Raw genomic sequence first — 25,751 nt, 5'->3', positions numbered from 1 at the left:
GGGTTCAGGAGCGTGTGTCCTGCTCTTTTCGCCAAATCCTCGATCATTCCGAGTATCTAAATTTCTTTGGCTCGAATTCTGCATTTCAAATGTATGTATATACGTCTTATACTCTCTCTCTCTCTCTCTCTCCCTCTCTCTCATTCCTTCTTTCTCTGTCGGTGGACTCGATTCCATTCGATTGATAAAACTTCGGGTTCCAAGTGTATAAATAAAACGACGCGTTGAACGATCGGCCGTGCACGAGGATAGACCGCTATGCATAGACGATGAAACGCGGAAGGTAGGGCGAACAAGTCACGGAGCGTGGCGGCTTTATTTATGAGGCTTACAAAGTATCGATCCGGCACGTCATTCGGGAGTAGTTCGGCCAGCCGGGAACTTTGTTGTTGGGAACTGAAAGTTTCTAAGCGGGGAAAACTCCAGCACAAACAGGTGGAACGGGCGATGAAGGCCTTCTGGCGCCAGCCAATGCTACCTACGTACTTGCCTGTGTATGAGTGCACGTTACCCACACAGCGAGCCTAGGCTGCTGTACGAAGCACATCGATGTGGAACGTGCACGTGCGATTGAACCCTCTGCGCGTTAACAATATTGAGAGAGTCGGCGCGAGGGAGGGGCCACAAACAACCCTCCGCCACGAGAGATTCAAGGAGAAATTGCCAGGGTCAACTCCATCTATCGCGAGATGCTGCGGAATAAATGATCCTAAGCCCTACGATACCGGCCTCCGCTCTTTGCAAATAACTCTTACCGGAAGGGGAGGAACGTCGTTTCCGTACCGATCAGTCGTGCAATATAGTATAAGGATTTCGTTCGAGTAAAATATCCAGTGACGATTTATGACCGAAATTCCAGAGATCTATTTATTCGCGTCGAATCAAAGACGCCATTTCGTTTAATGGAAAACTGTTCATTAGGGACGCGTGAAAAATGATAAGCTTTCGGGAACGTAAATATAATCGTTGGATAATTCACGGGGCGCGGAAACGAAATTCTCTGAAATACTTCAAGCTGAATAATTTGTTCGCGAACGCGTACCCGTGGTAGAGAGCAAGGGAGAGAGAAAGTGCGGTCGAATGCGGTATCGCAATTAATTTACGTGCTATTTTCTAACGAGCATTTCCGACCGATGCCTCTTTTTTTCGCTTCTACATCGGCAAATTTAACGAATTCCATTTCTCCTTTTCTCTATTTCCTCTTCTTCTTTTTCTTTTTTTTTCTCATTTTCTCTTTTTTTTTTCTTTCGTCAGCGTAATAATTCGATCTTTGCAGAGGTCAGTCGACTTTTCGCCCAGGATCCTGGCGATTAAACTTTCATGAAACTTCCGATGCAAATTTAATTACCGCGAAATTGAGTCGCGCACAAAAGAAGCGAAGCGACGTGGAGCGTTTGATCGAATCGAGGAATTCCAGGACGAGAGGAGCGCGACATATGCACATATTCGATTTCGCTTGGAAACGATAATCCACTGACTCGTTTAAAAATGTCGGCCGTTTCGTCCTCGGATCGGACGAATCGATACACGATCCACCACCGAATCCGCTCTCGCCGGTAACGCGCTATTGCTAAGCGGAAGTATTTCCGTCGATACGGAATAAATGGGAAAGCTGGCTGGTATCCGGACAGGCTCGTTAACGATTCATAACCCTTACACTGCTTCGTTCGCGTATTTCGTCGATGTCTGATCGAATACGATTACGTAAGTGTATCTCTGAATCTCCCAACGTTCGAACGTAAACAGAATAAAACAAGAGTGAAAGAGGAATTTGCTCGGTCGACCGAGAGAAGGCGGCCGAATTTCGAGGAACGCGAGCCAGAGGACGCCGCGTCGTGGCGTGGTTTAAGCCTAGAAAGGGCGCAAAGTTGTCGGAATTCCAGACAGTCGGGGAACGAAATTCACCAATTTGTAGGCTGATGTTTTGCGTTAGCTCTGGCCGGGCGGCAGGGATGTGTTTCGCGCCAACCACCAGCCACCCCCACCATCGTGGACCCCCACCAGCCTGACCTGCCTGAGAATCAATACAGCTACCGACCGCCGCCCCAACCCCATCCAGCCAGCCATACCGTGCCCCACCTACTTTCCACGCTACGCACCCCCTTTTGCCATTCTCGAGTGCCGATTCCCATTCTGGGTTCGCAGCTTCAGAGCCCGACTTCCAGCCCGTTCTCTCCATACTCTCGCGACCCTTGCCACTCTGCACGTTTCTCTTTCTGCCACTCTAACCCCTAGGCCTGCATTCTCCCCTCCCTTGATGCTCATCCCCTTCCGTTTCATTCGGATCCAGCAACCGCTCGACCGTCTCTCTTCTTTCCATCGGTATCCCACTTCGACCCCCAGGGGCGTCGGTCTCGCTCCACCTCGCTCCGACCAACCCCTCCACCTCTGTCCTCCCACGTGCCACGAGGCTCGGTCGTTTTCTTTGAGCCGCCGGTGCAGACTCGGCCAACCACCCCTATTGGCTGAACGACTCTTTAAAGCGGCTAGATACCCCAGCCAGGTATAAAGATGAGACGAGGCCGATGAAAATGGTAGAAGAGCTTCTGAAGACGGGGGCGGAGAAAGGAAAAAGAAGGGTGAAAAAGCAAGGTGGAAACAAGAGGAAGTTTACGAGTCCAACATACCAGGTGAACTTGAGCAAAGTTCGGAGGAGGGAGATTGGCCGCCGGCCAACCCCCTTGCTCTCTCTCGCTAGGGTGTTTGCCCGATATTTACATTCGGATGAATCGGTCTGTCCACCGAGGGTATTTCGAGTTTCGGCCGTTGCGATGTCTGGTTTGGTGTTGGCATTCGTTTGGATTGTTAATTGAGCTGCCGGCGAATCGATGCTTTTCGCATGAGTGGAGGAAAAAATATTGGCCCGCGTCGAATCGTTAGCCGAGCTAACGAACTCGAAATGAAAGTCGTCTTCGTCTCACCTTACTTATCTTCTATTCTCCTCGATCCAGTCTCTTTTGTCTTTACACCCTATACATAATTTATATCTTATACTCGATAGAGGAGCAGGTAAAGTCGGTGACTCGTAGGGCTTTCGGCAAGAGTTTCCCCTCTCTAGCGAAGAAGGCATTTAATTGACGACTCCAAGACCCCTTTTAAAGAAGCTGTTCGTGGATTTAATGAGAAACACGAGGAACGGGATGCCGTGGGGGAACTACCAATCTCCCCCATCCCCTTTCTCACGTATAGGAACGCGTGAGTTGGTGTAGACCGAATTCCTTCGCGGGACTCGATATTGTTGGGAGATCCCATAGCGGATCGGGAAACGGAAGACGAAAGTGCGAGGGGAGATTGCACCGTTACGCGTCGATGAAAAAGAACAAAATATAAACCTTCTTAGACGAATTTCAATCACGGACATTTCAACGAGGAATAGAAAGCTGTTGATTTATTCTCTTTGGTTCTACGACTTGATCGATTCATTTTTGGATAATCTAATCAGTATGGATAAGTCAAAATTAATTATCCGATTGTTCTTTCAGAAATTAGAATTGGTAGAATGGCTTATGACTAATCGTAATTACGCTTTTATCTCTGATTTTTAATCGTTATCAAAGATAAACGAGCGATTAAATGGAAGATAATACGTCAGTGTTTTAAAAATATCTCATAGAAGATGTTTTTGTCGTTCGAATTTTCCACAGGTGGAAAGTACAGTCAAATTTTCCCGTAAAAATTCGTCGAATCGATCGGTCGACGATTTCTTCGTCCCGCGGATAATCCTTTTTATAAAGTCTCCACTTTATCTCGCACTTTCCACGAAGCGATACGACGAAATATGAATGAACGTTTCGCGGAGCAAAGTGTTCGTATAAGCCGGGCAAAAAAGGAGGAATTCCCGTGGAACGTTCGAAAGGCAAGAGTTCGTTCACAGTGCAATCTTTAAAGTGGCTCTAATGGCTATTTCCAAGAAGCGTCTCGAAACTGGAGAGCAAGTTCCATTACGAGCAAGCAGTCGCTGGCTTAATCCCTTTCGGCGAGTTTTCGAACTCGTATAAGCCAGCTCGGAACTTCCTGACTTAGGGCTGTCGACCCAAAGTATCCTGCGAGTCACGAATTCCGCCAACTTTGCACGCAGCCTTCGAACCAGCTTCTACACTCGACGGATTCCAGTCTCACAACGGGACCGCAGAAACTGTTACGTCGCGATCTTCTCAGAAACTACGTATACGAGTTTCAAAGAAATTCGAAAACACGAGGAAAATACAACTGGAGCCTGTTTTTTTTTTTTTTTTTTGATAATTTTTCCTTCGTAATATTCTGCTTGTTAATCACTTTGTCTTTTAAATTGATAATCTTTGTTATCAGAATTGGCTGATATATCACGAGAGTCGAAGCGCGATCCATTAAAGATTAGCGCATTTTTTCTGATCTACGGATCCGACAATTTGATAAAATAGAAGTCAGTGAGAATTCACGTGGAACGCACGATATCTACATTATTTCATTCGCGTTATAATTAATATTACTTCTGTATTCGCGAAATTCCTTCGTTAAGCGAAATTAACATGAAACGTTTCATAGATTCTATTTGAATATTACGTGTCACTTAGTTCAATTACCACCGTACAGTGGAATGGAAACATTAACAACTGTTATACAAGAAAGTTTATTGCTAACTTTCCACTTGTAAAATACCATCTATGATAAAGCTGAAATAAATTAGCATGTGGAACGTCGCGAATGAAAGTACAATAAATAATTCTTGCGGGTTAGATTTTAGAAGTAATTTCATGCGGGTCGGGGCAAACGGTTGATATAATCGCGGAGCTGGAATAGATTTCGCAGAAATGATTTATGGAACAGGCAATTGGCAAAGGAGGGATCGAAGGAGAGGAGAGGGGCAGATTCCTCTCGCATTAACGAGATTGTTAGGTCGATGGATACAGAGAATTCGGAGTTCTCCGTAAGAAGTTTTTCTATCGCGAGGTAGGAAGAAATTTCAAAGATGGAATATCTCTTTCTATAGACGCTGGCAACTCCGGTGACATCGAATTCGAAACTTTCACAGAATTACTCGCTAACGATAGAAAATTCCGGATCGTGGAAAGTCGTCGTGCCGAGCAACCAGGGTTAACGCTTCGACTTTACCGCGATTGAGACACCGAGCAACTCTGAAAAGCGACTTCTGATTGCCGTTTACGGACCTACCGTTTTCAGCTTCTGTCGATCTAGTTTCTCGTTCAATTACCGATGTGATTAGGTTGCTTCGAAGATTTCGACGAATTCTTAATTTACCAGTAACATTCATCGGGAAAAGAGACGATTTTGCCAAGAAACTACTCTATTGGATGTAAGATTGGTTTACGAGAGGACATTTATAGAAGTCTGTTCCGAATATACAGATTATATAAAAAGATTTCGAAACTTGATTAACACCGAAACAATATTCCGATTATGTTGTCGAAATTATATATAGAGGTTACTTATATAGATATTCATTGCAAACGTGCTTTATTGAGGTCATGAAATTATTTAACACCGCTATAATTATTCCGTATATTAATAACTCTTGATATTCAGTGTGACTCTATCTTTAAGACTCTATTCATAGGTGTAAATGTATTCGCGATAAATAACTCATAATCGGTATAGCTGTTTTCAGATTCTAAAACTGTCGTGATACACCGTTTAACGAAATGAAGTTCGTCGAAGACGAACAGCGCGGTTGAAAAAAAAAGGGGAACAGGAGGGGTGAATCGAGAATGCACGGTGACGGAGATTGTCCCTTCGAAGGGACCGTCTGGTATGTTCGATTGCCGTCTCGCCAGGAAATCGAGCGAAGAGAACACGAAGAAGGTGGGGCAACCACGTTCACGACGAACGGAAGTCGGCCGCCAAGGTAGCAACGGACTCTATTCCCGATTCCTGAAAGCTCGAGGGTGCCGCAAACACGACTTTATTGATTTCCCGCATTAAAGGGAAGCAGTCGGTTCGCACACAGAATCACGTGCTTTTGCCAAATATTTTCCGCTTTTCTTGTCTATTTTTTCTTCCTTCCTTCCTTTACCTATATAACGACCCACAAAGGTATTCGAAATTGAAACACTTCGCCTGTGTTCATAGGAACACGAACGTATATAACGATATACGTTTTGCGCTGTTCAAACAAACATCTTGTAACTTCTGCGTACATGCACTTTCAGGTTTCTTCCAAATTGTCTAAATATCGAACGTTGTTTCAAAATGTTTCACGCAGGACAGCTAATATATTCATAAACTGCTTCTACAGGTATTCGAATACTTTCGCGAACACCCGCATTTCCGCGGTATATAGCGGTACTATTATATCTTTCCAAACCTTGCGGTTTGCCACGATTCGCGTCTTATCTGCCACTGGTCGATATACATATATTCAATGACGGTGGAAAAATGAAGAAATCTCACGGTAACGATGTCACGGTAACGAGCGATAAGGTGATAACACGCGGTACGATAGGTTGGAAGTTACATTGCTCATTATCTCGTAGATGCGAAAGTGGTATTCAAGGACGAAAGAATTTTCGAGCCAATACGCGACAAGCTTGTTTACTCGTCGAACGATTTTTGTTCTTTTCTACGTGCCAACTTTGTTTCGTGTATTTTTTTTGCAAATAATTGGGAGAATGAATTTAAACGAAACGAATGTTCGTCAGCCGAAGAAACGTGTTTTCTTTGGAGACACAAGTCGCCGCTCTATCGTCGGAAGAAAATTTATTTGAGTCATGTCGATCGACCAGAGGGGAGCTATCTTTGCAGAAGTTACATGTTTACTTCGAGGAGGTTATCGCGCTGTTCAATTCGTGACTCGAAACGATCAGTCCCCTGATCGGGGCAACTTGCGAACACGTCACGATCTCGAGCAGGTATTAATCAAGATAACGATACTAATCAGGTAACGAGTGACCGGAGTGGGTCCGTTTCTCATGTTGTCTTTGAAAATCTTTCTATACCATCTGCTTCAAAGTGGGAACTCATTTCTCTACAGCGCTGTACGCTAAAAAATAATTGCCATGCAATTGTAAAACTTTAAATATACGAATTATCGTAAAATATCATAAAAATAATTGATTTGTAGTCCCACTTTGAAGGTGGTATCGTACAAATGAACTAAGAGCACGTGTCGATTCGAAAGCAACGATCGTGTTAACAATAAGAAAAAAAGAAGAAACTGTACAAAAAAGCGTTGCTTCTCCTACGTACAATAATCGAATACTTTGTACAACTGCGTTACGAAAGAACAACGTCGATAATGTATATCAATGCTGATGTTTCGACTTAATAAATAAATTCGAAAGAGAAAGGAGAAAAATGGAAAATGTGGTATGACACATTGCTCTTGCCGTTTATATTATCGTAAACTACATAGCGATTTAATAATAGAACGGAATTGAATTTCACTCACCACAACAAGCGCGTGCGTCAGAGCAGTCGATGACCTCGACCTCCTCGGTGTCATGCCGACGACCTCGCCTCTCATGATGCTCTCGACGACTGCAGAAAAAGGAACGAGCTAAAATTGACACGATGTTCTATCTCTTTTTTTTCTCTTCTAAAAAAGTAATATTCGCTTCGTAAAAAGAATAAAAAAAAAAAAAAAGAAAAGACATTTATCTCTTACAGCCACTTCTTAAAGAATTACGTTCTATTGCATTAAAACGTAACAAGTTTATTTCGTTAAAAAGAAGAACGATAGTGAAAAGTTGGTTTATCCGTCTATCGGAAAGATTCGACTCCGTGCGATTATTTCTAGCGAATATTATTCGTCGACTCACCTCCATCGCCAATCAGCCGCATTTGTACTAAACTAGGGTCCTCGTTGTGATCCTCGAGAACCGTGTCATCGGTGACAGTCAAATCCTAAAAATTGCATCGCAGAACCATGGATAAGCGATAAAAACAGAAATCAATCGTGATTTCGTATTCCGACATTTTGGATTTATTACGCTGCTCGAAACTGTTCCTCGAATCTTAAAACAAATATCATCGTATATTAACTGAGCTAAATACGCGAGAGACGATTTATTATAGACAATTGCCATTGATCGACGAATGCTACGGTCCGCGAGGTCTCGAATAAACATCGAGCTGGGAATTCCTTCGGAAAGGAAGCAACGATACGAAAGCGTCTTTCATTTTCGCGTCTACTCGATCTATAGATCGAGACATTAGACTAGTTTCGAACAGTGATAAATCCTTCTCACAAGCAATTTACGGTTCTCGCGGGTGTTTGAGTGGAACAGCAGAAATCGAGTAATATATGTCCCCGAGCAAACCGTATTTGTCAATTTAAGTGTCAAAGGTTGTTCCAGTCGATGGACTATCGTCTCGTTGGACTGTATCAACGTAACTATTCCCGTCAACGAGTCTAGCGAATCGATCGTAACGAATCTTGCGTAAAACCTAACGGAGAACTGTTTCGGAAAGTGAAAGTCTCTACGATCTTCCGATTCTCTGCCCGTAACTATGGTCGATCAAACGATAGGATTCATGAATTTTTATCGTCTTTTTAATTCTTACGAAAGTACTCGAATGCCAATGAAACGTTAAAATGTTTACACGTTTATACACAAGCAACAATTTACGTTTCACGAACATAACACGTGTAGTACGAGCGTACATATTTTTCAAGGTAAGCGTTCGGATACTTTCGTGACCTAGTGAACGTGGAAAAAAGAGGACGCTACCTTGGTGGACTCGTTGTAACCAACGATGACAGCGGTGTACCATTGCGTAGTGCCCTCGGCCCGATAAACCTCGACCCTGAAGCCAACTAGAACGCTCGGCGTGGTTAACAGGATTCTCTGGCCATCCTGCATTTCTGCCCATCGCCTGACAGCGCTTGCCCAGGGCACCGAGCCCTTGGTCAGCTCCCAGTCCTGCTGCAAGAACAACGATCGGTTGAAGCGTCGTTATGCGAGATTTTATCGAGACCTGAAGTTCGAGTAGAGAATCGTGTAATGCGCGCGTACGATAGTTTTCCTTAGATCAGCGCGTTCATCGAGTTTTGTGTCACGACCGACATACTTCAAATCCGACGGACAGACGATAGAGATAAAGATGTGGAAGCACTCAGCGACAATGTATATCGCTGAAGTGCCTAATGAACCATCAACATCCCAACGATCCTTCCACCGAAGGTTCTAGAAGAAAGAGCACGTGGCAACGATCGCGGACGCCTAGCAAATGTATGGACGGTGGGGATGTTGAGGGACGACAAAAGAAAGTAATCGGATCCGATCGAAAGAAAAATCATAAGAGTCAGTCTTAGAAAGTCACGCCTAGAGTTCGGAAGTAGATTGTAAAGTGTATTGATGTTAGAAAAAAAAATAAAGTTTTCTTTTTTATTTTTCACCTCAAATTCCTTTTTTATTTTGTTATTTTACGTGACATTTGCAACGGATTTTTTAATTTCCCATAAACGAATAGGAATTCGCAATGAAATTGCATCACAGGTTGCTCCGGATCCTCGTTCTTTGGATATGTTTGCATCGATCCACGCTTCATATAAATTAAATTACAAAGCATAGGAACGTGTTGAAATGGTCGTCGCTTCTAAGAAAACTCTACATCTGGTCTTTTTAGTTTTCTCAAGCACCGAAGCCATCGACAGCGTGTAGACGAAAGACTGCGACGAATTCAGACCATAAACGGTAGACAGGCGACGTTGGTTTCGGGGTTTTTCAGTTATTGGGTAACACAGCTAGCGTGCGGATCTGGACCAGCTCGAATTGTATTCTTACTTATAATTACACTTCTATTTGAATATATTTTCTGCCTTACAATTTGTCCGCCAATTTTCTCCGTTTACGCATCGAATAACCTCGACAGAACGGAACTAAAAAATGTGAATATTTTGGCCATGATCGTAACAAAGAAAATATCGTGCGTCGACGATTGGAGATGGAGGAGGAGGCGAAATAGGCGCAAGTTCGCCATCGATCGTCTTCAACGAGCAAAGCAGTTGTTCCTCGAAACGGTATCCGATGCCTGGCCTCGTAATTGGGTGATTAATTGTTCCCTGTTGGCGATTCATTGCGCGTGCCACGCCTTACCGATCAAACAAATCCGATCTGCGCGTAGTCGACACCGTTTCGGTTTGGCCAATTCGTTTAGTCGAATCGATAAAGCGTCTGGTAATTGGTAAGTCGAAAGTGGAAAGTGGAGAGCCACAGGGGCAACAAGCCTGCAGGAATCCAGTCGAGTCTAGGACGTAACAGCTCGATCCTTCGGAACTCGAACGATCGATAAAGTCGTTCCACGACAACTTTTTCCTCCTTGATACTCTCGCGAACACACAAAGTACATACTTACACACGCGTTCGCCGAGGAAGCGTTGCGTCAACGTCTCGTTACGTCATGATCGCCCTGTTACGTCAGATGCGTTGTGCAATCACGACGCGAAGCATGACGGTGATGCGCGATAATGGTAGTAATATAACGGCAATTATAACGCTATTACCGAAGCGTCGAGAGCGCTTAACAATTTGCCCGACGTTCCATGTAATATCCACCACTGAGTAGCCAAATCAACGTCGTTTCCTAGCGACATTTCGCCGTGCAACGGTTTCCTATCGCGTGTCTACTCGTCCGTTACGAGAACTCTCAGCTTGGACTTTGGCCGAAGAATAGAAAACTAAACGATCGACAGTGAAGGATCGACCAAGTGGCAAGAGTAACGCGTCGTGAAAGTCGAGGACAAGGTGGATGAGTACACGCGCGACTCGCTGTACATATTCCCAAGGATTCTAACCATAAATCTTGCTCTTATCGATAAATCTTTAGGACGCAGCGCGTGTAATCTTACGAAAGAAAAGATGCGAAAGCTGTAGAGTGGCGGGTTGTATCGTTGTATCGCGGACCGTTAGGCAAAACGGGAATATGTTGGCGCCTTGCGTTGGCCGTTCTCCAACGTTCGACGATGTTGGTGCACGCGCGGTGTCAACACGAGTCACCGAACCGGCAGCTGCCAACGAAACAAGAGCAAAGAGTAGGATAGCTGTTGGAAGCTTCACGCAAGTCGCGAACGAATATCCACGTGATCGCTTCTTCCCGGGCGTAAGTACGTGTCGGCGCGGCACGGTGCGATTACACGGCTCCCTCGGTATGCGTGTTGCTAGCTATGCGCCTCGAAACAGCTTGCAGAAAGAACCCGTTGCATTTATAGTTCAGGGTCAGCAGACTCTTCACCCTTTTGCGGTCCAGCCAAGCCGACCAATTTCTTTTCTCCTTTTTCCCTTCCTCTGTTCCTCTCTTCTTTCTAATTCGTCGTCTTCTCTTTTTCACGACTACTCCGCGCCTCTTTCTTTGCACCTTTCTTCTTTCTATATCCTTCAGGTTCCTCTTAACTTCATCTTGTTGTTTCTTTTTCACCAGTCGGACTTTGCTACGCCATTGTCGAAGCTTCTTTCTCGTCCTTTTGTGGCACGCCGCGTCGTTGCAGCCGTATACTTTCTTTTGCTCCTTCCGCTTTGTTCACTGGAAACATTCCTAACGTCTTATTTTTCCTTTTCTTCCGTCGCTTTCTTCTTTCGTTCCACGCTTCTTTCTTCTCTCTTCCCCTTTTTCTAGCGTCTCCTTTCTCTTTTTAAGATTCTGTTTTGTTCTGGCGAAGGAAAAGTGCAGCTGCGGCTATCAGAAATCGATAATCGAACGCGAAGCCGGTGATGGCCAAGCACGAGCAATTTCCCGTAACCCTGATCAAATTATTTCTGCCGTGACATTTTTTTCTCTCCTTCTATTTATTGCGCGTAACACGGTGAAGTTCAATTGTCAGGCCACGGGATCGTTTCATCGATAGCCTGGCAACTTTCCTTTATACGCCGCTCTAAATAATTAGAGGATCGCTATTATGAATGGCTCTAGTGCATCAATGAAGCGGATAAGAGGCAAAGAAGTCTTACAATAGATCGATAGATTCGCCGTTAGATTCGCGCATATGCTGCATCCATTCAACTATTTAATGCTACCGATAGAACTGCTGCGTTTCAGTTTTTCCCTGTCTTCAAAACGTTTTCAGCACTATGTTATCTCTACCTTTGTAAAAACGAACGAAACAGCTAGCATTGAATTTGAACAAACATTACTACGTAAAACGAGGATATTTCTGGTTTAAAAAGAGAGAGAAAAGAGAACGAATGCAATTGCAGACACGGTTTGTCGTATTTTAGTGGCAAGGTTCGCGTCTAAAGAGAGAGAAAAAGATCTTAAAAGGTAGAAAATTGAATGGAAACAGGCAGAAAAATGACGAGAGACGCGCTATTTTCCTCATCAAGTGGAACTATCTGTAATCGTGCTCAATACGTAACCAGCGGAGATAGGCTCGCGAAACTCCGGTGCAGCTGATCTCCTGACCACGGTCTTTGTGCAACTTTTCACCGCACGTGACTTACCGAACGACTTACAATTCGTCGGCAGCCGAGAAAACTTTTAACGGTAAAAGTTCCGCTAGTTTAATTACTTGGAAACAATTCCCCGCATCCGCGTCCGTCCATTCGAACGTAAAAACTTTTCAAGCATGCACGCGGCCTCCCTCCATCGCGGAAAAACCACACGCTCATCGATTTATCGTTCCTTATGGATGTTTCTGGCCGCGTCTTCGAATATAGAAAGTCGATCGCGTAAGGGTTGACATAGATAGACCGTCCGCTTTCCGTTCTGCCTTACACGCGTTTTAACAGTCCATTAGGGGTTGCAAAGTGTCCTTCTGCCGTGGTTATTTCAAAGAGGCGGAGACGTCTATCTTCTACCTTACGTGACATCTAAAAATCATTTCTCTTCTGCGTTTACAGGGATTATTCGATTGTTATAAAACAAGCAAATTAAATTAAAAATTGTAGGAAAAAGAGTACAAAGATAAAGGAAGGATAAAACGAGGACGATCCTGCGGATTGTAAATTTCAGGTGACCCTGGATGACCTAAAGGCGATATTCGGTCACCAGAGATCGCATCCCTCGAAAGATTACTCGTAGTCACGACAACGGTTCCCCCGAGGGCTGTCGGATAGGTCAATAGCCTCGCAACTTGCTGCCAAGTTTCCTCGCCGCTCTAACGAACTAAGTTTGCAGTTGCGAAGCGGCTGGATCGGTTTAGGGAACTCGCGTGCCTCTTAATCGGCCAAAGATCTCCTAACAGCGCTTTCTCGGTGAAAAGAAAAAGCTGCAGAGACTTCGTAACGAACTTGATATCCGTCCGATCGATCGGAATATCACACGCTGGTCTTTGTCGCGTCAGAGGATCACACGTTGCAAGTTGAACTTGGAAATATTCAGAGCTCGGTGTATCGTAACGACAAGCATCGTTCGCAGACGTACGAAGGAAATCTAAGAGAAACAAAACGAAGATGATACTCACGGTAAATGGCTTCAGCTTCGAGTAGTCGACGAAATCCAGCCTTCGATCTTGCATGAACTCGAGAGGCATCGCGTCTTCCGGTAACTCTGCTCGCGCCACCAGGGGGTAAAATGTCTGCAAGTGAGTTTCGATTCAGGATTAATTTGAATTCGCCCATACCGCGCTACCCAACTACCGAAATATTTACATATTACACGGAATATTTAATGAAACTCTCTAGACGCTTCGAGGAACAAGGGACGACGCTTGTAATTGATGGCGCGTTTATTAAAATTAAAGCTTGCTCTCTTAATTATCCCTAAACGAACGGAACAAGGGATGGAAAATGGCTAGGGTTGGATCTGCTTTGGCGCTGAAACGCAACGACGATCGCGAATACTTTGCATGTAAACTGCCCCGTATTCTCGTCCATTCGAATCTGAAAGTTGCAATTTTGCGAGCGCGTTTCTGCGCCAATGGACACTTAACCGGGATCAACGGAACGTCCTGGCTGATGTGGCTACGCGAACGGTTCGTTAATCGATAAAGCGTCCGGGAAAGAAGGACGCGCAAGCAGAGGCGAAGGGGAGAAGAGAAACGAAGGACAAGGCGCACTTACTAGAGCCGGCCAGGCGACTGTGTTTGCGACAGCAGTGGCACCCCTCAGGGGTTTCCCGTTGATACGATGATGGTGGTGGTTATTATTCGCGTGATTGTGGTGATCGATGGCGATGAGGCTGGCATGCCTGGGGTCAGGTCGCTCGGCCCAATACAGACCCTTTTCCACTAAGAAGAACGAAAACACTGCGTCTCTGTGCGGCGATAGCCATTCTCTTCTTTGCCACTCTACGTCGTCGTATTCTACGAGGATCTGCAAGAAAGACGTTCGTTCATGTACCGCGCTTCTTCCACACCCAGGGTTCGATGACACTATCGTCCGTCTACTGCTATTCAATCGAGCTTTGTTCTGCTTTCTACGGATCGTTTTACCGCGAATTCGATACGCCAACGTTGTCGTTCTCGGCCCGTTCAGGCTTCGACACCTTTTACGAAACATTTGGAAACTTCGTTGTGGCTGCGACGAAGCTCGACCGAGCTAAGATATTGGCTTGGCAACTAAGTGATTGCGGATTTTGTCATTAGGCGGTAACGACAACACCCGCAATCACTTAGTTGCCAAGCCAACAGATCCGCCAATACGTACATTCAAGTTAAAAAAAATATTTACCGCCAGTACATACTTGGCGGAAAACGTACAAGTAATGTAAACGATCGATTATCCGTTATATTAACGAGCCTCGATATCGAGTGCCAGCGTTTCCGACGTATGTCACTCGTTGCATTACGTACATATTCGTTGAAAAACCACTCGATGTATATTTGCGTCTGACAATTTCTATAGACATTCTCAGTTTAATAACGGATCGATTCGCTTATGCAGCTTGATGTGACAAATTAAAACATTCCGCCTCGTAGCGGCGTTATTATGCGCGTTTAAGTCTTAAACGGAACGATATAGGTCTGTCTCTTTGTGTTGTCCGTCGACACAGCGAAACGAAGGAGAGAAAAAAGGGAAGACGAAACGAGAGGCGAGGAACAGAAGCTGGATATATCGGTCGATTAACGATATCCATTATTCATAAATCACGAACGGCGTTAAAGGGGCAATGAAAAGGGGGAGAACGGTGAATTCTCACGGCCGGTTTACTCCGGCTCTTCGTTAACGCGATAAATTCGACGCCAGGGAACAGAGAGCTATCGCTAATTGCAGGTTGGCCTGCGCGTCGCCTAATAAACGCGATCACTGTGTCGAGTAACCTGTGGTGAAAGTGACCGTGTATCGTTTCACCATGGGCAAATGCGTCAAACTTCCTATTTATACAACATTCTGACGTAACGAGATATTTTTTAACGGCCAATATCGCCGTGTGCGATATAACGCGACGGCCGTTTGAATTTTCGCAGCGTGGATCAATCGGGCCGACTATTTGTCGTTCGTTCGGTTGATTTTACGAGCGAACGCATGCCCCAAACGATCAACATTCCTCCCATGCAGCGCAACGAACTCAAAGGCACACGCGTGACCCGTTACGGCCGCGGCGCGTCGGCCAATTAATACATAAATCAACATTAATCGGAGCTGCTAGGTCGTCGAGACCGGCGCTTGTACCGATGTTTTCCGAATGGGCTCTCTCCGATATATGGTGTCTACATTTTATGCTCTTGCCACTGCGATAGATATATCCCTGTAAAATGTTGGCCGCGTGATACGACATCGTACAATGTTTGCGTCGCGATGATACATCATAATACCGAGAAAATTGCGGTACGCCTCTGACAGCTCGTCCATTTGCCTTCTTTCACTTTTCTTTCGTTATATCTCTGCTGGATATGAAAGTTACAGAGAAATGTTACTAGAAAAATGGAAGAAGAAGGAGAAAAAGGGAGAAAAGATTCGGATAAGTAAATTCTCAAAGTTTCGAATTTTGTAATTTCCAAATGCGTCAGCCTTTTGCCTCTCCAATGCCTGTTCGAATGTCTAAATTTTCGAACTGAAAGATTCGTACCGATCAGCGGACAGCTGAGATATAACGATCGTATTCATTGAAAGAGAAAGAAAGGCGTAACAGTAACGACAATATTTCTCGTCGATTTACTCGAACCACTGGACAGTGGAGTTCTGCTTGGTTTGTTCCAGCAGCGACTTCGAGTCCCCAAAGTTATTGAATCTGCCGTTTCGCACTCTTCCAGTCATATCTTTAACGGTTTCTTTAACGATTCTTTCAAACACTCTCCGTTAACGACGTTCCTGTTGACGATTTACCTATGTCTAAACCTAACCTCGAACGATCTCGCTACAAAAGGAATGCTGTACGCAATAGCGCGAAGCAAACGTATAAATTACTTACTTCGTTATCCGAAGGCGCTATAAAACAAAAGTCCTCGGGGATCGGCCAAGATAAATCTCCGCATGCCCTTGATTTTATCGAATACACGGTCATAGCAATGTCCGCCAAAAGCGCGGGGAAAACGAGGCTCGTTGGTTCCCGGTTCATCCGCCAGACGGCGATACCTATCGGAGTGGGGATCAGTAATGGCCGCCAAGATATAAAAGCTCCGCCTCTGGGGAACGTTCTGGTACCGCCCGATTCCGTTGCCAGGGCAACCGACGATCGGCCATTTTGTTCTCATGACCTACCACAACCGTCTCCTACCACAGACACGAACCATCCCCCTTCTACCTTCCACCTTCGATCACGATTTACCTCGCGCCCCCACCTTCTCGTATCTCGCGCCGTCGCGGTCCGTTTCGTGTTCCCCTCGTTCCGAACGCGGAACGAGAAGAAACGGTGCACGCGTGTTGTCCTTCCCTCCAGCCAACGATACTTTCCATTCTTTTTTTCCTCCCTCGTATCTCGCGTGTACAGTTGGCCACGAAAGTGTTCGATCTTTTACAAATAAATTACGTGTCTTCTACGAAACGTTTTCAAGCTTCGTTAGAACCATAATGACACTCGATTATCTCGATTGCATTGGCATAGATATATGTATTGGTACATTTAAAACAAATCGGAAAATCCGTATAGAAACCGCAGAATATTTTACGCTGCTGCGTATGTCACACGTTATAAATCATAAAAGTATCGAAGCAGTCGATTGTGCATAATATTCGTAAACCTCAGCACTAGGTGGGATCGTATTTAATACTTAGTCTGTACCTACGACAGCTGATTATGCTTGATTCTTTCGTTGTAGATACGCGTGTGTAATATTAAATACGTAGTTTGGAATTTCTGTGTACACTTTCAGATTGATATTGTGCCACTACTTAATCGCGATAATCGTGTCTCGTTGAAACGAACACGATGCACACGATAAAGCCATATGCATAAAGATTTTCTATTTCAACTGTTTTAATACTTTCTCGGAATGTTTTGTTTCCGCTTTAACGTGTAATTCTTTCTCGCCAGACGTTCTTCCCGTTTTTAACGTTGAGAAAGGCGGTCTGGTTTTGTGAAAAAGGAGAGACGCTGTGAAATAAGGTGGTACGCATTTGCATTTTATTCCGGCCACTTCCCGATCAGATACACCGCACGTTCGCGCCCCGTGTTTGTTCTTTTTAAACCTAAAACGGGGGCTATTGGCTCGCTTCCTTCGTACCTTTCGTGACTCTAATCGCTATCATTCCCACCTTCTGGCGACGTGAAACAACGACCAGAGGCGTGGAGAAAAGTCGCCTTGTCCCCAGATTCTACGGCATAGATAACACGTTCTTAATACTCGATCATTTCAACCAGGTAATTTCTTCTATATAAATCAGCCTCGTAAATCACCGTATCCAACTGATCTAACATCAAAGAACGTTCCAAAACAAATCGAAGACGTTCGAGGTATCACAGAGGATATCGGGTTAGAACCGTTTCGATGAAGCGGAAACGCCGATGAAATAGGATCGCCAAGGTCATTGGCAACATTTTTAAACCGTGTGTCATGCATCTGTCTTTGTACCTGTTTATTTTAACAGCAATAAAAGCAAGGCCGATGACACGTGTCGTTCGAGTGTTCAAGGTCGTCAAAGGTCACTTCGAATGTTACACGAGCCGTCTATTTGTCAAATCGGTTGACTTCACGCAACAAAAAGTAGAGGAAATTGGAGAAATTGTACGAGATAAGCATCGATCAAGTGTATCGCAACGAGAAGTTGAAGAAACGTAAAACAGCTGAGTCGACCAGAGTTTGGACTGTAAACGGCTCATGCAGCGCGTGAACTCCTTTTTTTCTTTTTTTTTTTTTTTTTGTTTAATCAACGGTCCACTATGAAGCGTTAGAGTGCATATTTCGAGTCGATCGACAAACGCATAAATCATTCGAACAACGGTATATCAAGGTACTTGGACGTGTTCCGTTACGCGTCCACGTTACTTCACATGCTTCGATCCGCAGAAGAATGAGTGACGGTTCTAAGGAACACGATGACGCGGTGGACGTGGTCCACAGGTTGGCAATTACGAAGAATTGGAGGAGTAAGGTGGAAAGAATTTCAATCGGGGAAAAAGTTCTGACACGGTGCGGAATCGGAGGCAGAATCGAAGCGAATTAAATGGAAAAGAGCGGACCGTCCCTCGATGGCTGGTTGCGCAAGGTCCAATTAACCATTACGTTAAATACAGCTCTCTAGTTACGTACGCTGTGCTCTTCGATCATTTCATGCTCACGTTCACTTTTACGATGCCCTTTCGCGACCCATGGGCTTCCTTTGGTTTTTGCAACGCGTGCTCGATAATTAAGAGGCAACCGGCGCTCGTGATCCCTGAAAATTGCTTTGTTTCAGAGCTACGTTCTTCTTGTTTCACGTAGGAACCATCGACGGGTGGAGTTTAACACTTGCAACGAAGAAATTCCACGAACGAAACGTACTTTGTCCATGTACTTTGCAAAATTCAAGGAAATTCTTAAAAGTTTACTATTCTATTGGAAACTAAGTGATCGCGGATTTTGTCATTACCACCTAATGGCACCTAATTGAGAATTTCCTTGAATTTTCATTACCACCTAATGGCAAAATCCGCAATCACTTAGTTTCCAATAGAATGGTAAATCTATGAAGTTTCTGTAAACTCATGAAGTTTTTATGAACAATTACAAAGTCCATTGACAATTCCACGAACGAAACGTACGTCCATGTACTTTGCAAAATTCAAGGAAATTCTCAAAAGTTTACCAATTTATTAGCAACTAAGTGATTGCGGATTTTGTCATTACCACATAATGGCAAAATCCGCAATCACTTAGTTGCCAACATAATAAATCTACGAAGTTTCTGTAAACGCATAAAGTTTCTATGAACAATTACAAAGTCCACCGACAATTTCTCGTTTTGGACATTTTAAATGAATGGCATTTATTTAATTTAAAAAAAGAAGAAGCGCTGGAGGAGAAAGGAATCGATCAGGCGGACTGTGATCCCTGAGAATTGCTTTGTTTCAGAACTACGTTCTTCTTCTTTCACGTAGGAACCATCGACGGGTGAAATTTAACACTTGTGACGAAGAAATTCCACGAACGAAACGTACGTCCATCTACTTTGCAAAATTCAAGAAAATTCCCAAAAGTTTACTATTCTATTGGAAACTAAGTGATTGCGGATTTTGTCATTACCACCTAATAGCAAAATTCGCAATCACTTAGTTTCCAATAGAATGGTAAATCTATGAAGTTTCTGTAAACGCATAAAGTTTCTATGAACAATTGCAAAGTCCATTGACAATTCCACGAACGAAACGTACGTCCATGTACTTTGCAAAAGCTCAAGGACATTCTCAAAAGTTTACCATTCTATTGGAAATTAAGTGATCGCGGATTTTGTCATTACCACCTAATGACACCTAATTGAGAATTTCCTTGAATTTTCATTACCACCTAATGGCAAAATCCGCAATCACTTAGTTGCCAACATAATAAACATATGAAGTTTCTGCAAACGCATAAAGTTTCTATGAACAATTACAAAGTCCATCGACAATTTCTCGTTTTGGACATTTTAAACGAATAGCATTTATTTAATTTAAAAAAAGAAAGAAGATGGTGGAGGAGAAAGGAATCGATCAGGCGGTGAGTATTTCGAGAATCGTCGGATCCAATCGGTAGCCCAACAAACTTTCCCAAGTGTTTGAACTATCGAAATGGGAAAATAGGGCGAAAGAGGGGAAGAATAGGGCTGGAAAATAAGCACACGAGGAAAGTTGGTTTCCTGCGACAAACAGGCCGGCATTCCACTTGCGTGAAACGCAGTTTCAAAGGGCGGCCTGCGTCATCGCCTGCGACATGTCTGTCGATCGAATATTGGATCAACTCGCGTCAAATACTGGAAACGAGAGCACGGAAACAACTGGAAGCTCGGCTATTCGTCTGAACGCGAAGAAAATGAAGGTGGAGAGGTTCTCCTATATGCGAGTCTCTTATTCAATTCCGTTCCTTTGTTCTTAATCGGAATTCGTTTAAAAATATAGCCCTTTCAAACACTATTTTACGAATGGAAATCTGTTTACCACGTAAGAAGGATACAACAGATCTGCTTGGTCTCTCGATTATGAAATTTTTCTCGGAATTTAATAGCTTACGTTGGATTCCGGCGAATTATAGCGAAAAATATTACGATACGATATGGCATTGTACGAAGTTCGTGTCGAATCTTTATCTAAAATTCAAATTTCGTCTCAGTTCATAAAATCAAAGGTCGTTAGAGCGAAATGATGTCGGTGATTTCGTATTAGTCACAGTGTTTTAAAGACAAATAAGTTAAGTTTAACGAGTATGGTGATAAAACAAGTCGTAAGATGTTAAAGGCAGTTCGCGAATGGCCATTCTTCGTCCCCTGTTTATACTCGACGAATATAACAAGCCAACAGGTAGATGGAACGATCTTTCGTAATTTCTTCATTATGAATAACCATTTCATTTTACCTGTCGTATTAAACACTACTTTTCTCGAGGCATATCGTCGATAGAAATTTCGTCAGCTGCTTCTTTATTTCGCTGTTCGTTTCAACAACAACGAAAACGCAAGATTCAAAAATAATACGAAATATTATATACGTCAGAGATGAGAGAACGTCGGGGCCTTTCCTTTGGAATTTTTGGGAAAATCCTCAATACTTTAGTCTAGACTTGTTATTATAGCTGTACTTAGATGTAGTTGTTTATGATTTAATCGGATTATGTTTGCCCGAGATTTATGACAGAGCCGGCTTGGGCTCGAAGTAACACATCTGGTCGCTAAACGTAGCCACAGTCACGGTGTCACGTAAACTTAAGGGTTGAAGAATGATGAAATAAAATGGCTGAGTCGTAACGCAACTATTAATTTTCTTTTAATTAAACTTTACTATGAATTCAGCAATCACAACGGAATACACGCTGAATTAACATAAATCACAATTCACTCCAACCACGTTATGTAAGACTTAGTTACACCGATACGTTAAGTACGCGACTGTTATAAGGGTAGAGACCGGTAAAGATATGTTGACTATTCTAAGGATACAGAATAAGCGGAGTCTTACTGACGATACTGTGTCTGAGGAAAGCTAGGGGTGGGTGTGTCTAAGGACACGGGACTATCGGATTTGTTGATGACAATTTTGGTTAAGGAAACGAGGGCTGTAGACACCGTTTCCGATTGGATAATAAGACGGTTGGTGGACCAGGAAGGCTTTTAGCCGCCCTCGTGAGAAAATTGCTAATGGAACATAGCAGATGTGAGGAAAACCAACTTTCCATGTCAACACGTGGTAAACGATAAACGTAAAAGGAAATCTAAGACAAGAGATACTCGCTTGGTCCGGAGGACCTTAACTATGAAAATTCCAAGACCCCTGGTGGGTACTTAAGACTATTGAGGGTACGCGCCAAGGATGTGCAGACATCAGGGTGTCATCCTGTCCGCGGTGTGTAGCCTGGTCTCTGATGTGAATTGACGTAACAACGGGATTGACGTTTTTGCCTAAAAGAGGTACGACGCAGTTGTATGGCTCTTCTTGAAAAGATAATTGACGCAAGGAGTACAGAGAGGTACACAAGTTCAGTTTCATTTGGACCTTTCACCATCAACAATACAACGATTCCTAGCAAGGACTCAGTCAGATACCTGGGCATGACCCTGGACAGGAGACTAACATGGAAACACCACATCTCTAGGTAATCTTGGACAAACTAAAAAAATTTTATTGGCTCACGGGCCGACGCTCCAAACTAAACCTACAGAATGAAATTACCCTCTACAAGACCGTAATAAAACCTGTCTGGACCTACGGAATCCAACTATGGGGAACAGCAAGTAACGCCAACATTGAAATACTTTAACGCTTCCAATCGAAAACGCTAAGATCCTTAATAGATGCACCGTGGTATGTTACCAACGAAACGATACATCGCGACCTCAAGATACCCACAGTCAAAGAGGAAATAGCAAAATATAGCGACAGATATAGCAAAAGAGTCAACAAACACCGAAATCCCCTAATCACTGGACTGCTTGATACATAGGACCAGATCCGCAGGCTGAAGAGACACTACCCGCTAGACCTAAACGCTAGATCCAATTAGTTATCTAAATTAATTAATATTTACTTATTTATGATAAGTTATAACTTATTATAAATATTTAGTCATGTCACTGCACCACGCCAGAAAAAATTACTGAAAATTCTCAACGCGAGAATTGATTATAAATTTTAATAAATAGAACAAAAAAAAAAAAGAAAATTTGGACCTTTGACAAGTAAGTAAGCGTATTTGCTGTCCTGTTGACCAAATTCAGTAACAGATATAATATAAGAGTTAACAACCACCAAAACCCATTAGTTACCCAATTACTTGACACGACGGATCAGATCCGCAGACTAAAGAGACATTACCCTTTAGACTTAAGCATTAGATTCAACTAGAATCAAATATACTGTAAACTCTTATAATCCAAGTTACATTAGTAACTTATTATATTTATTTATTTTTATTATATTTATTATGTTTATTTTTATTTATTATATTTGGTAATGACAAAATCCGCGATCACTTAGTTTCCAATAGAATGGCAAACTTTTGAGAATGTCCTTGAGCTTTTGCAAAGTACATGGACGTACGTTTCGTTCGTGGAATTGTCGATGGACTTTGTAATTGTTCATAGAAACTTTATGCGTTTACAGAAACTTCATATGTTTATTATGTTGGCAACTAAGTGATCGCGGATTTTGTCATTACCACATAATGGCAAAATCCGCAATCACTTAGTTGCCAATAAAATGGTAAACTTTTGAGAATGTCCTTGAATTTTGCAAAGTACATGGACGTACGTTTCGTTCGTGGAATTGTCAATGGACTTTGTAATTGTTCATAGAAACTTTATGCGTTTACAGAAACTTCATATGTTTATTATGTTGGCAACTAAGTGATTGCGGATTTTGCCATTAGGTGGTAATGAAAATTCAAGGAAATTCTCAATTAGGTGTCATTAGGTGGTAATGACAAAATCCGCGATCACTTAGTTTCCAATAGAATGGTAAACTTTTGAGAATGTCCTTGAGCTTTTGCAAAGTACATGGACGTGCGTTTCGTTCGTGGAATTTCTTCGTCGCAAGTGTTAAACTTCACCCGTCGATGGTTCCTACGTGAAACAAAAAGAACGTAGTTCTGAAACAAAGCAATTCTCAGGGATCACGGTCCGCCTGATCGACTCCTTTCTCCTCCACGTCGAAATAATTTACCTATAATTCTCAATGAGAATTGATTTGTAAAAAGTCTACCAAATAAAATTAAAAAAAAAATCCTGTTGACCATGTATTCGTTATTGAACCTAAGATTACTGTCATTAGCATCTCGAGTATCAGATCGTCACGATTAATTGTCAAATTCTGTAATAGTCATATAATCACCTTGTGAATTTATTATTATCTTCATTTAGTGACTAAGTAATCGTTATAATATATCAATATTATATACAGGGTGGTTGGTAACTGGTGGTATAAGCGGAAAGGGGGTGATTCTACGCGAAAAAAGAAGTCGAAAATAGAGAATACAAATTTTTCGTTCGAGGCTTTGTTTTCGAGAAAATCGACTTTGAATTTTCGCTCGGTACGCGTGCGGTACGTTATAACGGATCTCACTGTAGATCGTTGTCTCGATGGAAAAATTAAAAAAAAAAATTTATTCCGCTTGTACCACCAGTTACCAACCACCCTGTATAATAATTATAATATTATAATATAACTCTTTAGCGAGAACTTATCATCGTGTAGTGAAATTGTTTATTGCTAGTGAACTTCATTCGGTAATAATCTGTGGCGGCACTCGACCACGGAACTTTCCAACGGCTTCGCGACACAAAACGCTATACCTTCAAAGCTTAAGGCTGACACGCATGTACCATCGATATCCCTACGGTTCTTTCGCCGAATATTCGGAAGAATGTATACGCGGCAACTGTCGCGGCCATCTAATAAACGCGTGCGTAGTGGGGATATGGAGAGGCAACAAAGGAAAGAATCCGTTAGGTTTCGAACAAAAGATTCATTCTGCGTCGAGCTGCGAAGTGCGAAAGGTTTAGCGTCGTAGCGAAGCAAACACAATTCGAGATACGTGATTATTAACTCTTGATTGTTAATCGTTGATCGTTAATCGTTGATCGTAAATTGTTGATTGTTTAATAGTTTAATAAACCTTTTTTTGTTGAACATCAAGAGTATTTATCGCGGGCATCTTCGCCAACCGTCTCAAATCCTATTTGTATCATTAAGTATCATCTATATTGTATAACACAAAAATGGCTAATGCAAACGAAGGTTCGTTAAACGCCCTTAATTCTAATGCTAACTCGACATATATTTATAGAATATTTCTAAAAAAAATAAAGACCGTGAAACGAGAATACGCAGAAGGATAGATGGCTATTGACACAAGGGTTAACGAGCAAAATGTTTTTGAAGTTTGGAGAACAGACGGTAGAAAAAACGAAGAAGGAGAGAAGAGACAGAGGAACCCTGATATTTAAAGGTAGCATTCAGAGTATCGCATGACCCTTCCCGAGGAACAAAACCCAACGGCGTCGACGGGAGTCGGATGATGAAAAACTGCACCGCTGCCACGACTATCCACAGCGACTTCAACTTCGCCGTACACATACGAAAGAAAGAACGCGGCCGCATTGTTTCAGCCCTTCGCGTTAACAACGTCCCCCGCGAATACGAGGATGGCGGAAGAGCAGACGAGCGAAAAGTCACGGTCCATTTTTCCTCGGCTTTATTTCGCGCCCGTCGCTGTCCCGAATCCCTCAGTGTGTCATTAGTTTTGCCTTTATTCAACGCACGTGTTCACGACTGCGTTCCACCCGCCATACAATGCTTCGAACTACGCTACGAATATATACAACCGACACGTCTTCCTACCAAAACGTAAGTATACTAAGTGCAAGCGATATAAGCGAAGTATGAAATTAAAGATCTTAGCCGTTAACGCAGTCGCGGATTAATTTTAACATTGGAACTACCATACCAGTCAAATTGACTGGTTCTACAGTTTTATTTTAAAATTCCTACTTCGCGTTATATTTTTTTTTCGCAATGATGTAACGAACTTTTTATGTATTCAAACTTAAAATTATTTTGTATCAAGCAATTTGTACCAATACCAGTCAAAATGATTGGTACTTTTCAAAGTGTAAAAGGGTTTTGTAATCGGTTTATGGAACTTCAATTAACCAGTTTCCTCGTTTTGTACATCTTGCCACACGTTTTTAAAATTTGTATTGCGTATCATTCGACATGATGATATCAGTTATCAGGAAAATTCCGGATCGATCGCTAGATGCTGACATTAGAAATACAACACCAATCGAAATGACTGGTTCTACAATTTTTATTTTAAAATTCCTACTTCGCGTTATATT

The 25,751-nt window shown here is 42.9% G+C and overlaps 1 protein-coding gene across 5 annotated transcripts in view; it reads right to left on the bottom strand.

Annotated features, from left to right (window-relative positions):
• Positions 1–25,751, bottom strand: part of LOC117235299 (probable JmjC domain-containing histone demethylation protein 2C) — a 232,455-nt gene that overhangs the window by 172,804 nt on the left and 33,900 nt on the right. For 3 of the 5 annotated variants that reach the window (XM_033497179.1, XM_033497183.1, XM_033497182.1), the window contains exons 2-6: positions 13,932–14,183; positions 13,334–13,447; positions 8,667–8,861; positions 7,755–7,839; positions 7,385–7,473 (exon numbers count right to left, since the gene is read on the bottom strand). In XM_033497179.1, the coding sequence (XP_033353070.1) occupies positions 7,385–7,473; positions 7,755–7,839; positions 8,667–8,861; positions 13,334–13,447; positions 13,932–14,183 (735 nt within the window). Of the gene's footprint in view, positions 1–7,384; positions 7,474–7,754; positions 7,840–8,666; positions 8,862–13,333; positions 13,448–13,931; positions 14,184–16,221; positions 16,330–25,751 lie in introns of those variants that run through there. The other 2 variants (XM_033497181.1, XM_033497180.1) reach the window with 2 other exon arrangements.

This window comes from Bombus vosnesenskii, unplaced genomic scaffold (genome assembly GCF_011952255.1).
Source record: "Bombus vosnesenskii isolate JDL3184/JDL3185 unplaced genomic scaffold, Bvos_JDL3184-5_v1.1 scf7180000013315, whole genome shotgun sequence".
Lineage (NCBI taxonomy): Eukaryota > Metazoa > Arthropoda > Insecta > Hymenoptera > Apidae > Bombus > Bombus vosnesenskii.
Note: the sequence above shows the minus strand (reverse complement) of the source record. Positions and strands in the feature narration are given on the sequence as shown.